General features: G+C 39.3%; 1 protein-coding gene across 6 annotated transcripts in view; it reads right to left on the bottom strand.

Moving 5' to 3' along the window:
• TCF4 (transcription factor 4) overlaps positions 1 to 14551 on the bottom strand; it is a 435364-nt gene that overhangs the window by 264187 nt on the left and 156626 nt on the right. For all 6 annotated transcript variants that reach the window (XM_038743885.1, XM_038743886.1, XM_038743884.1 and 3 more), the window contains exons 4-5: positions 11156 to 11217; positions 8420 to 8516 (exon numbers count right to left, since the gene is read on the bottom strand). In XM_038743885.1, coding sequence (XP_038599813.1) covers positions 8420 to 8516; positions 11156 to 11217 — 159 coding nt within the window. The remainder of the gene's footprint in view (positions 1 to 8419; positions 8517 to 11155; positions 11218 to 14551) is intronic.

Raw genomic sequence — 14551 nt, 5'->3', positions numbered from 1 at the left:
AAATGAAACATAGTGATTGTTGGAAAACAAATTTAATTTAACATGGATAATTCAAGTCCTAGAAACCCTTGCTGCTACTTCAACAAGAAGTTTGCTTTCTTCGAGTATGAATTTTCTAGATAATTGTTTCAGCTTTCTACTTCACTACATCTACTGACACTCTGCTGTAGAAAACTAAAAGGAAATTAAATTCCCTTCACACGAGATTTTAAAGCCCTAAATCCCCATGGCTGTTTTGAGGTGTGTTTTTATAAAAAAAGTTGGCTCAGTCACCAGGCACGAGTACAGTGATCTGTGCACAGTAGTCACTCAGTAAATACTACTGACTTAATTAAGCACACAAACACTATTACTACAGAATTTATTAAGTGCCAGGCACTGTACTATAAAAACAGTGGTAGATAAGGGCAAATCAGGTTGAACACAATCCTTGTTCCAGATGGGACTCACAGTATAGAGGAAAGAGAAAACTGATATTTAGAGATGAATGATCTGAAGCACACAGACGTTAAGTGAATTGTCCAAGGTCACAAGGCAGGGACAAGTATAGAACTCAGGTCCTTTGAATACTAAAGCCTGTGTTCTTTCCACTACACCAAACAGCTTCTCAACTTCCCATCTTCTCAAACATAACTTCTTTCAACATATTATAGTATGACGAATGGAGCCACCCATGTACTCATATCACTAGATGTTAGCTTAATAGAATAACCCTAACAGAAGGAAGATGATACTGAGTGGTATTTCCGTAACCTTACCATTTTCTGGAAATTTGGGATGGAACCATAAATGAGTGTTAAGGTTCATACTGAACCTCAACAGAAGTAGAATAACACAAAAATGAATTGGCTTATGAAGGATGCTAAATGTGGCATCAGAGGATTCTAAGATCTTGATTAAGTGTCCTTCCCCTGCCCATACTTCTGCCCATAAATGATTTCCTGAAGTATCATATGTGCTAAACAATATTTTTCATAAACAAAATAGTGCTCCCAAATGAAAAAATCAAATCAATAAAGCTTATGCTTTGCCTCCAAAGAATAAACTGCAAAAACACTCTACTCAAAGAAAAAGCAGGTCAGCTACAGTTAATAATTCTGTCCCGTAAAATTAGTAACACATTTCTGGAATTGATGTTTCATTCAGTCACTGCCTTGACTGAATGAACATAAGAGAGATCGGTCCAATAAAATGAGTGATTTATTTCTGATGACAGAGTTCCTACCACAAAGTGACATCATTGGAAGAGCCCAGCCTTTGAAATGTAAAGAAAGCCTACTTAGTTTTAACAAGAACCAGCTATAGATCAGAAAGCAGATGTTGGATCACTGTCAAGAACCTAGAGTATGGCCTATTTTCTTTCTGCATGGAAACTCCTGAACAAACCATAACATGGGATGTGGCCTGAGCCCTAAAGAATACGTACCATACCGTCTACGAGTCCAAATGTTCAGCACAACCATTGATGATTTTTCCTAAATTTAACTTTAATCAGAATAAAACAAAATGCTAAGGATTTACTTAAAGATGTCTCAGTTTCAAGTGTCTCTAAATTAGTTGGCGAATTTTAGTATTAAGTGTTTTCTTTAAGTGCACAAGTTCATTTGGACTTTAGAAGAAGTTTGAGATTGGATAATTTTACAGATAAGAGCTTTATCAATTTCAAATTTTGAAGATTCTAATATGCACTTTTTTCCAAATACTTGTAAGTCTCCATTTCTTTGGGTTACTGATTGGACCTAAACCTGACACTGCTCTATTAACATCAGATAAACCATTTAGTCTGAACACAACCATTTTTTGTGCAAAAATCTGCTTGAGGTGGAAAATGTAGCAGGTTGTAAACAATGAGCCATGTTTCAGAGTAGACAGTCTACGGACAGAAAGGGTCTTTCATTAAGAACAGTGGGTGTTGAGAGCTGTGGGTATAATACTGCTTTCTGTTACAGTGTAGTATAACGTCTGGACCTCTGTATTTAAGAATTTAATGGGAAAGAGGGCAGACAGGAGTAAGGAATTCAGCTGGCACAATTTTCGGGCTTAAACAACTAACTACAAACTGAAAGAATTCAGCTGTGGGGCAACTCAAGTTTTAAAAGCACAGTTTGGTTTCTTTCCTTAGTAACTACCTAGAATTCTGAAAAATATTGGTACGGCATATATTTCTTAACAGTTCATTCTTTGTTCATTTTTGTTTCTAGTACCGTTCCTTATTGCTTTTATGTGAAAACATTTTTGAAATGAGATACATATACAAATGCATTGTCTTTTTTATAATTCATGTGTTAGCTACTGCTTGATTTTATCCAATTACACAGCTATTCCTTATAAATTAAAGCACTTCTGAGAAATGGAAAATTTTTCTCTGACTATTCAATTTTGAAGAGGCTGTATTTTTTTTTCTTTTACAAAGTTAAAACCACATATTCATCCATCCTATCACTAAACAGATCTTAATCCCCAAAGGTTGAAACGTTAGCCAAACAGCTCAAATATAGGACGCAGTGTCAAACAATATCCATTTTAAACATCTAAACTGAGTGTCAGGAAGAGAAGGTGTCCAGACTTCTATGCTTGGATTACATTATTTTGTAATCACTTGAAAAATGATGATGGGCGAAATGGCATAGCTTAGTGAAAGATAATTTGTGGATTCCAGTTTTAGTTCTGCCATTGCTCTACAGTGGGACTGTGAGTAAATTTATTCATTAATTAATTCATTCAATCGTGTTTATTAAGCACTTACTGTGTGTGCAGAGCCCTGTACTAAGCACTTGGGAAAGTACAACACTAAACAGACACATCCCCTGCCCACAAGGAGCTTATAGTCAGTGGGTGGGAGACGGACAATAATATAAATAAATAAATTACGGATCCCTACTTCCAGAAGCAGGACTGGGGCAGAGGTCAGCAGCAAAATAAGAGAGATCAAAACACAGTGAGAAGGTAAGCATTAGAGGAGTGAAGTGTGCTCGCTGGGTTATAGTAGGAGAGCAGTGAGATCAAGTAGGAGGGGGCAAGGTGATGGAGAGCTTTAAAGCTAAATGATGAGGTGTTTTTCTGTTTCATGCATAGGTGGATGGGCAACAACTGGAGTCTTTTTGAGGAGTGGGGTGACAACATAGAGAAGCAGTGTGGCTCAATGGAATAATAATAATAATAATAATAATGTTGGTATTTGTTAAGCGCTTACTACGTGCAAAGCACTGTTCTAAGTGCTGGGGTAGATACGAGGTAATCAGGTTGTCCCACGTGGGGCTCACGGTCTTAATCCCCATTTTACAGATGAGAGAACTGAGGCCCAGAGAAGTGAAGCGACTTGCCCGAAGTCACACAGCTGACAAGTGGCAGAGCTGGGATTTGAAGCCACGACCTCTGACTCCAAAGCCCGGGCTCTTTCCAATGAGCCACGCTGCTTCTCTAAATGGAAGGCGCGGGCTTGGGAGCCAGACGTCATGGGTTCTAATCCCGGCCCTGCCACTTGTCAGCTGTGTGACTTCGAGCAAGTCACTTAACTTCCCTGGGCCTCAGTGACCTCATCTATAAAATGGAGATTAAGACTGTGAGCCCCACGTGGGACAAACTGATCACCTTGAATCCCCCCCGAGTGCTTAGGACAGTGCTTCACACATAGTAAGCACTTAACAAATGCCATTATTATTACTCACATAACCACATATCTGTTCTTTTTCCTGGGCCTTGTCTAGGCATGTGGCCTTTTCTGACTCCCACCTATATGCACACATCCATATTTATCTATACCCTCTTGCAGGGGGTTCCCTCCCACAGGGTCGGCTCAATGGAAAGAGTATGGGCTTGGGAGTCAGAGGACGTGGGTTCTAATCCCAACTCCGCCACTTGTCTGCTGTGTGACCTTGAGCAAGCCACTTAATTTCTCTAGGCCTCAATTACCTTATCTGTAAAATGGGGATTAAGACTGTGAGCCCCAAGTGGGAAAATCTGATTACCTGTCTCTACTCTCTTAGAGCAGTACTTGGCACACAGTAAGCACTTAACAATTACCATCATTTTTATGAGAAACAGCATGGTTTAGTGGAAAAATCATGGGCTTGGAAGTCAGAGGTCATGGGTCCTAATCCTGGCTCCGCCATTTGTCAGCTGTGTGACTTTGGGCAAGCCACTTGACTTCTCTGTGCCTCAGTTATCTCATTTGTAAAATGGGGATTAAGACTGTGAGCCCCACGTGGGACAACCTGATTACCTTGTATCTACCCCAGCACTCAGAACAGTGCTTGGCACATAGTAAGCACTTAACAAACACCACTATTATTATCATTATTATTATTATTATGTTCTGAACATTTTTGTAAAAAAATTTTCTTGGTAACAGAGTGAAGTATGGACTGGAGTGGGGAAAGGCAGGATGCTGGGAGGTCAGCAAGGAGGCTGATGCAGTAATCCTGGCAGGATAGGATAAGTGACTGTATTAATGTGGTAGCAGTTTGGATGGAGAGGAAAGGGTGATTGTATTAATGTGGTAGCAGTTTGAATGGAGGAAAGCGGGGATTTTAGCCATTTTGTGAAGATGGGAACGAAAGGATTTAGTGATAGACTGAATATGTAGGTTCAATGAGAGAAAGAAGTAAACTCGTAAGCAGAGAATGTGTCTGCTTATTGTTGCATTCTCCCAAGTGCTTAGTACAGTGCTCTGCACACAGTAAGCACTCAATAAATATGATTGATTGAATGAATGAATGGAGTCAAAAATAATGCCAATGTTATGGGCTTGTAACACAGGAAGAATGATGGTGCCATCTACAATGATGGGAAAGCTAAGGGAAGGTTAGGGTTTGGGTGGGAAGATAAGGAATTCTGTTTTGGACAGGTTAAGCTTGAGGTGACAGGAGGACAGCCAAGAAGAGATGTCTTGAAGGCAAAAGGAAATGCAAGACTGTAGAGAGGGAGAGAGAGCAGGGCTGGAGATGCAGATGTGGGTATCATCTACATACACATGGTAGTTGAAGCCATGGGAGCAAATGAGTCTTCCAAGTTAGTGGGTGTAGATGGAGAGCAGAAGGGAACCAAGAACTGAACCTTGAGGGATCCCCACAGTTAGAGGGTAGAAGGCAGAGGAGGAGCCCATGAAGAAGACTCAGAATGAGTGGCCAGAGAGATAAGATGAGAACTGGGAGAGGACAGAGTCACTGAAGCTAACCAAGGTTGGATAATGTTTCCCAGGAGAAGGGACTAGTCCATAGTGCCAAAGGCAGCTGAGAGGTAGAAGAGGAATAGAATGGAGTAGAGGCCATTGTATTTGGCAAGAAGGAGATAACTGGTGACTTTTGAGAGGGTAGTTTCTGTGACGTGAAGGTGACAGAAGCCAGATTGGAGAGGGTGGAAGAGAGGAATTTGAGAGACCAGGTATAACAAGTCGCTCAAGAAATTTGGAGGAGAATGGCAGGAGGGAGATGGGCAATAACTTGAGAGAGCTGTGGGGTCAAGGGAGGGATTTTTCAGGATAGGGGAGACATGGACATGTTTGAAAGCAATGGGGCAAAAACCACTGGAGAGCAAACGGTTGGAGGGAAGAAGAGAGGGGGCAAGAGTTTTGATGAGGTGCAAAGGAATGGGATGAGATGCACAGGTGGAGGGTGTGGATTTTGAGAGAAGGCAGGAGATCTCCTCTAGAGATACTGCTGGGAAGGATGGGAAAGTTGAAGTTGAAGATAGGGCCAGAATGGAGAAGGACTGGGGAGGGGCGATTTTAGGTAGCTCACAGCTGAAAGTGTCAATTTTCTTCATAAAGTAGGTGGCCATGTCATTGGGAGGGATGAGGGAGGCAGGGCGACAGAGGGCCTGAGGAGGGAGCTAAATGTCTGGAAAAACTGGCAAGGGCAATGAGTAAATCACAATCTCCGTGGGTTTCAGTGTTCTCATCTGTAAAATGGGAATAAAACACTTGTTTTAGCTCCCCTCTAGATAGGGAGCTCTGGGTGACTATATCTGATCTGATTATTTTATATCTATCTCAGAATAGGTTAGCATAGATCTCTGGCACCTACTAAGTATTTAATAAGTAGCACTGAAAAAAGTGTTCATTAAAATTTTTAAAAATAAGACTGAAATAGGAGCTTAACCTTAAAAGAACACTTGAGCGGCATATATATATACTAACAGTAAAAGGATACTTCAGGGTTAAAGCTACTCACTTAAAAGCCTGACAATAACTTTGTTTTAATGGGGGCTCTAGTAGAGAGGTCTTATTCTAAGGTGAAAAATTAAAACTTTTTTTAAAATACTCAATTATTTTAACAAAGATCACTTATCAGTAATAATTAAGGTAGGCAGCTATGGGTACTTTTGAATATTTATAAATGGCTTTTCTCAGCTAAGGGTATACTGTTAGACCATATGAGAATGTAGGCAAAATTAATTTAATAAACTTAAAGCTCCTAAATGTCACAAACGCAAAAGGGCCATCACGGACCACAATTTAAAGTTTTACCCTATGTCAATGTGCTCAAGTCCCTGTCTGCCCTAATCTAGCTGTGACAGAGACACAGGGCCACAGACATGGGCCACAAACATCTTTGCCGGGGTAGACGTGGATCCCCGAAAGGTCCAGAATGGTTCTAGAGCCATTTCAACCCTGCGGTATTTCTGTGCATGTTAAGCTGTCCCTGATGAGAGCTAGTACTACCACTTATGTGCAAAATGTCATGATTGCATAATAGTACCCCTCCCATCACAGTGAGCCTTTTCTCCTGATCCAAACAACCTGAGAGATAACAAAAATGACAGGTGCAGGGATCTCTGATGTAGAAACTGGGACCGGTGGTCTGTTTTGCTGGAAATGGCAGCAAAACCTGCATACAGTGGGTCAGAATGCAGTCTAAATTCCTTGACTAGTTCGTAAATTCCTCAAGGGCAGGGACTGCACCATTTACTTCCATTGTATGTTCCCAAGAGCCTCGAGCCAAGTTCTGCATACAGTAGGCACTTAATATATGTTGCCAGTGATGATGGATAAATCAACAGGAAATAAATAATAATGTAAATGGCCTACTCCAGTCCAAGCTTGATTGGAAGCAGCAGTCTTTTAAGTGCTAAACATATTAGGCATTTTTCTAACCCCTTAAATGAAAATGCACTTGTATTATAGTTTATGATTTGAAAGAACTGCTAAAATGGGTTGCTTCCTTTTCCTCTGCCATGAAAATAAACAAGCATATTTATCACTTCGACTCCATCTATATTAACATTTCAAAATGCCTTGTTGGATTACTGAACGACTTTAATCGCTCTCATTATTCGATTGGTAGTTTCATTCAAATTTTAGGGGACTGACATTACATGAACCTTACCAAAAAAGATTCTTTTTCCAATGTAGACCCTATTTAATCCAACTATTCTCCCTTAATGATCCCAAATTATAACCAAAACACTTCACTGGTGCCAAACCTGGGTGCCAAATCAGATGGTTGGGGAAACTAAAACAAGTATTTTTCACCACTCACTTAAAAATCTTGCCATGAACAAGCTTATGACATACAGCAGAGGCGTCTAATAATAATAATAATAAATAATGATGGCATTTGCTAAGCGCTATGTGCTAAGTACTGTTCTAAGCACTGGGGGCTCCAAGGTAATCGGGTTGTCCCACATGGGGCTAACAGTCTTAATCCCCATTTTACAGATGAGGTAACTGAGGTACAGAAAAGTTAAGTGTCTGGCCCAAAGTCACACAGCAGACAAGTGGCGGAGCCAGGATTAGAACCCATGACATCTGACTACTAAGCCCGTACTCTTTCCACTGATCCACACTGCTACTCTAGCTTTCATGTACATGCTTTATTCTTCCATGTGGAGGCAGGATGCAGGGAGACATCGCTACAGGCCTTCTGGGTGATGGAATGGGTGATATGTTGCCAATTTGTACTTCCCAAGTGCTTAGTACAGTGCTCTGCACACAGTAAGCGCTCAATAAATACTACTGATTGATTGATTGGAAGCACCTCCATCCTCATGGGGCCAACAAGGGGCAGACTAGCCCTACCCCGTAGCTTCTTGCTTACCACCCCTGCTCAGCTCAACCTGCCATTCATAGCCAATGTTGCTGTCCTTCACTCTGCCCAACTCTCTTTAGAAGGCAGGCTCATCATTTGGGCTAAATAATTCTTCTTTTTTTATCTGCATCTCTCACCTATATAACCAACACTGCTCTCCTCCACTAAGGCATTTTCACCATTTTGGTTAAAGGATTTATTTTTTTTTATCTGCAGCTCTCAGTCAAATGGTGATTGTGGTCTGGGACTCTTCAGTTCATGAGATTTTGTCGCCTAGGACCTAGACCCTACAAGTGATACCTTTTATAAACACATTTCTTTTTCAAATCACACACCACCACCAGAATTTAGAACATCACATTTCATGTTAAAAGAGTAATATAGTCTCTTACTTTGTATTCTGGAATTGACAAACGGAGGAGAGAGATTGTCATGTGACCCAAGGTCCCTGTTTGTCATGTGATCATAATGAGTCCCATCTCCATAGTTCTGTGAATAAAATGTCAGTAAAAATCAGAAGACAAATTCCAAAAAGAACATGTAAATACAGATGAATCTTCTTTTCAACCTCCCTCTCTTTAACTCTTCTCCAGGGAACACATAACAGTAAACTATCTGCAATTTATTCCTATAGATTTTGGTGAGTAGACATTTACTTGAAGCTCTTCTCAAATATTTGTTCCGTACGCAATTAGCACATGTCATTGAATATGCTAGAAGCAGCAAGACATGTCAGTCAAAAGGTAAGTATTTCTGTTTTTATACTCACTGGATTTCCAAATGCAAATTATACAAAGAACTGAAGCATAAAAAAACTTAAGCCTGAATTACCCACCTAGTTCACATAAAAATATCTTTAGCCAGAAAACGCTGGATAAAGACTAAAGAGTATGTCTCAATTATCAGGTATTTATATTAGCATTTACTGCTAAAAAGAATTATAAAGAAATGGAATTACTTTTGGAGTACATATTAGTAGAAAAGTGTTGGCCTTCAGATTGAGATAATGTTGCTGAAGGTGAAATTGCATCCATGAGAATCTTTTCAGTGAGCATGTTTTGAACAACTGCACATTTTTTCTTCAAAAATACAGTTATGCATCTTGTCTGGCCCCTTGTCACTCAGGTAAACACTGCTCAGACACTGATGACAAAGGTGTGAAAGGTTTTTTTTGTTTTGGCTTGTTTTTTTACCACTAGCCAGTCATGCTCAAGTTACTGTTTCTCTAATGGTGATGATTTTGAGCTAGTCCATCCACACTCTCTCACCCTCTCCTCCTGTGTCCAGCAACATGAATTGTGAAGAGACTTGTAGGGAGGAGGAGTGCATTCCGAGGTCACAAATTATACACTCTATTTGAGGAGGTTATTTGCTGTCACCACTTCTCTCAGGAACCATATAAACATTTCCATGTAAAGAAAATGAAGGTCTTGAATCATGTGAGACTTTTATGTGTGAGTGCTAGTCTGTTAGATGAAGTTAGGCGACCGACTGTTTTTTTTTCCTTCCACCAAGATGGTTCAAATTCAGTCCTTACATAATGTAGAAAGTGACAAAAAATAATTCTGCTCAACTGGTTCTGCTGCCCTGAAAGTCTAAGTTAAATTTACTTGGAGGTGTCAGTTGTCAAGTTAGCCAAAGGACAGAATCTTCCCACAAGGAAAAAAATGGATGAAGTTAGAACAATAAAAAAGCATTTCACCACACTCAAGAGAAGTCCCAGTCAGCAAAAACTTATTCTACTCTGCTCTGAACTAACTCCCTATATTTAAAATTGATTTTTAAAATTATGCTTACTTCTTATCTAGAAACTTTAAAAATATCTGCAAAGTGATCATTCAGAATCATTCTCTATGTTAGAAGTTAGCGTTATTCTTTCAATGAAAATACAATGTTTTCTTGCTCTACTTGAGGAAACAATTCTGAAACTAATGACCAACTAAGATAGTGCTTTCTCAGTAAGATGGTAAACTATGGTGCATTCTAGTGTACAAAAAGTATACAAAAGTATAAAGCCACAAGAACTCTAGTAACTCTGAATAATCCCCATGTTAGGGAGCAGTTCAGTAATCTTCTCTTACTGTCAAGAGGAAAGAATTTAACTTCTTCAAGTGCTAAGTGTAAAATGAGGAGGAGGAAAAATTTACTCAACCCATCCATATAATGCATTAGAATGTCAAACTCAACAGCTGGTGCAAAAGCTTGACAAACTTACTTGAGTATCCCTTCTGTACTTTTAAGATTAAAGTTGGGATCTCATACCCAACAGATCGGTAGAAATGTGTATAGCCACATCCCCCAGGATTTTCTGAATCTTTGGATTTTGACATATCATGATTTCTTGATGCCAAAACAGAGAGACTCAATTACAGGAGGGCTTCTATAACCAATGCTTCTGGCCCTTCACTCAAAAGTAAATGTCTCAGCACCGTATGTCAATTATTTTCTTCAAGGACTGTAAGTCAGCTCCGAATTCATTACCATGGGAAGTTGTGCAGCTGATTTTTTTTTTTTCATGGTTTAGTTGAGGGGTGGACTTCTGTGAACACAGCTTTTACATTATGGAACCAACTGAGACTCAGTAGGAATCAATGAAAAGAGGTCAGGCTAAAGCTGAGACCAATGAAACAGTATCATAAATGTCTCCAGTAGGCAGTCAACTCTAATGGACAGAAAAAAAAAAACCTTACCAGGGAAATAGTGGAAAAGCATTTTTTATAATAAAACCACTTCCCAAATTTGGGTGATCTCAAATATAAAGGCCTGGGTGGTGTCTACACTAGCCATATTATCGTCATCTCCTCTCGGCTTCCCAAAATGCCACTGCTATTCAGGAATTATTAAAAATGCTCTGGCTTTCAAAAATCATCTTCTATTGTACTGGGTCCTTAGCTGACAGTAACAGAATGGAAATTCTTGACACGGGTTAGCAAAAACGGAGCAGGTGTCAAATTCAACAGCATGATCAGGTAAGAGAGTGGAAAAAAAGCAATTTCAAAGAACCAATCTGTAACCACCTTAGCATGTCCCTAATTTTAAATGATCAGGAGTGGGCAGTACATGCTAGGCCGGTCAATTTTCATTCTCAGGAAGTATGGCTGTGGGAGAGAGAGATTAGATAAACTTACCCTGGATGGACTGGGGTGTCCTCCATTTCCCCAGGACCCTGAGCTAGTTCTGTCTTCTACATCTAGGGACAAGAAGAAAGTTCTTTAGGCTTTATTGCAGTAAGTCTTTCCTTTTGTATATGCACTTTTAAATTAATATTTCAAATTAATCTCCTGTTGCCTTTAATTAAGAATCAGGCACAAGGCTACTACGATGAGAGTGGCTTCTGACCCAACCACTTAAATTAACTCATTTAAATTCACAGCATAAATGGACTGGACCCTCAGGAACCAGAGGTTTGAACGTAAAAATTGCATCTATCTTTCCATTCTTTAAAACACAAAAAATACTTTAGCATGTAACACACTTAAAGTTTTATCAAAATCCTTTGTCCAAATATAAAACAGCCTTTACAAACTGATAATTTTTTAAAATGCAGAAGTAAATATGGGATGTAAGATACCCAGGAGGTAAATATATACAAGCCAAAACACTTTCTAATTCCACTTTCACATTTCTTGCCCTTCATTTGATACTTATCACCAAAAAAGTCTCTCTATACACTCATGCACCACAAAATGGCAAACAAAGTGAGCTAAGGTCAGAAGTGGGATTTTTAAATTCTGAGTACTAATTCTATTTCTGCCCGTGACTGCTGGCTGAAATTTAGCATGCCTGAACCTGAGTGCCCTAATCTACCCAAAGGGCTTTGAAATCCAAAAATGAAAGGCACTCTCAAATTACAAAGAAATATTTTTGTAAATCGAAGGCAAAGAAAAAGACACATGAACTACTGGAGAGATGAAACACTGCGGTGGTTTTAAACTCTCTATCTCGAACTATCTCGACCATATCCTTTAAAAACTAAGAATCTCAACTGAGAGACACAAAAAATGCTTAGCATAGTTATTTAACCACCACATGAGGATGCTGAAAGACTCTGATAATTAATATTTAGAAATAGCCTTGAGATCTTTGATGAAAGGACCTTTTTAAGTGCAATGTTTTACTGTTATATTATTCATTATAAATTCACGGTGGAAACAGACGGCCATCACAAATTTCCTCTGACAGAATCCGAGGAGGAGGTGTGAAACTTTGGTTCAAGGGATCTAATACCATATACTGTGTTTCCCAAGCAGCCTCAAGCTATTCGCTCCCATTCCTCCAAGGCAACCAGAGGAATTCATATTTTCAAAGACCTGAAGTAGCCTACTAATCAACCTCCTGTAAATCACAATAATATAATTGTGAATACAGTTAGACTGCAAGATGTTTTGGTATTTCACAAAAAGTGATCAAACTTTTATAAAAGAGAATTATAAGACCTCTATTACCCCTTTTTTAAAATTTGAGTTTTACAGTGCTGTATTTGATTCGGCTTGGCCGACACAGCTTCGTGGCTTCAAAATGTTTCCCAGTGGCAAACAAATATCCTCCATCCATGAGGAGTAAAAACTGACAAATTAAGAAGGGTTCTGTAACCATAGTGAAAGAGCTTCTTCATTCAAATCAAGTGGCCAGGTGTGAATTTCTTCATTTCACCATACCAACTGAAAAATAATTTCCACCTCCCTGGGAATCATCAATTCACCAGTCACTGGTATTTATTGAGCACTGTACTAAGTGCATGGGAGAGTACAATAAAACAAACGTTAGTAGAACTCTTCCTTGCCCACAATGAGCTCACAGTCTAAAGGAGGAGGCAGACATTACATATATGGGAGTCAGAAGTCATGGGTTCTAAACCCTACTCTGCCACATGTCTACTGTGTGACCTTGGGCAAGTCACTTAACTTCTCTGAGCCTCAGTTACCTCATCTGTAAAATGACAACCTGTATTTTTTCCAAATGTGAAATGTTATGCTTTTGTAAGGTGGGACAACCTGATCATCTTGTATCCCCTGCCAGCGCTTAGAACAGTGCTTTGCACATAAGTGCTTAATAAATGCCATTATTATTATTATTATATAAATAAGTTATGGAAATGTGCATAAGTGCTTCAGGGCTGAGGGTGGAGTGAATACCAAATGCCCAAAGTTTGCGGATCCAAGTGCATGGATGCCACTGAAGGGAAAGGGAATAAGGGAAAAGTGGACTTATTTGGGGAAACCTTCCAGGAATCCCATATTAATAGGTGTGCACATTATGAACCATTCTAAATCACTCATAAAAAGGGAAATATGTACAAATAACAGAACCCTTCTTCTACTATAGAATTTTTCTGGTATTCCGATTTTGGGTTAAAACAGCCAGTCTGGATCATCTGAGAGTCTTGTATTCAATATGTTCTAAGTTCTAACTCAGATCCCAAAGTAAAAAACAAAAAAGTAGAAATCTTAATTATCTGGGTTTTGAAAGTTATTTATTAGCTACATCAACAAAAATTATCTCAAGTTGTTAATTGTTTTTAAGCTATAAAAGAAGAGAATGAAAATCCAAATAAGATAGTTCCAGAAGGAAAGAAAGATTCTGGAAGAACAATATAGTTTCTAGTTCTGGTTCTTAGTCACACCCACTGCGTTTCAAAGCAGCGTAGCTCAATGGAAAGAGCACGGGCTTTGGAGTCAGAGGCCATGGGTTCGAATCCCAGCTCTGCCACTTGTCAGCTGTGTGACTTTGGGCAAGTCACTTAACTTCTCTGTGCCTCAGTTCCCTCATCTGTAAAATGGGGATTAAGACTGTGAGCCCCCTGTGGGACAACCTGATTGCCTTGTAACCTCCCCAGCGCTTAGAACAGTGCTTGGCACATAGTAAGCGCTTAATAAATGCTATCATTATTATTATTATCTATGTCCCAGCTATTCAGGGGTTCCTAACAAGCTCCACCTGTCCACGTGAAAAAGAAAAGACAATGGTCAACTGGAAGTAAGCTAATTAGCAGTTAGCTAAACTGCATCAAAACCTGAGAATTCCCAACTGGGCATTTTCAAAAGTGAACAATCCACTAAATAAAATGCTGGAAATTGAACTTCTCAAGGCAGGTTAAATACTGGCTGGATTCTTCCACATATGGACATTCAGCCAATCACAGTGTGTTGCTCTTTTCCTTTTTGAAAACATTTTAGCCTTCTCATTCTTTTTAATTTCCTCTTCCATCTCTTTTCTTTCTGTAACTTCTCAAAGATTCAGCACCTCTTCTTTCTGCCATTCTCTCTTGATTTACACCCTGTTTCTAATCACAGGTACAGATTGGATTAAAGAGGAGGACTCTTCACAGTTAACTGTTCATATTAGGGAGATACCCTTTTCTTTGACCAAAAAGAGAGAGATTGTTCATTCATGAAAGCACAACATTTCACACTTGAAAAAAATACAGTCAATCCTTAATCATCCATAGAAATGGAGATGTACCATTACTGGAATTCAAAGGATGCATAAATCTCATTTCAACAATTTGTTTCACCTCCTGCTTA

This window comes from Tachyglossus aculeatus, chromosome 3, assembly GCF_015852505.1.
Source record: "Tachyglossus aculeatus isolate mTacAcu1 chromosome 3, mTacAcu1.pri, whole genome shotgun sequence".
Lineage (NCBI taxonomy): Eukaryota > Metazoa > Chordata > Mammalia > Monotremata > Tachyglossidae > Tachyglossus > Tachyglossus aculeatus.
The sequence above is the reverse complement of the archived record's forward strand: the minus strand, read 5'-3'. Positions and strand labels throughout refer to the sequence as shown.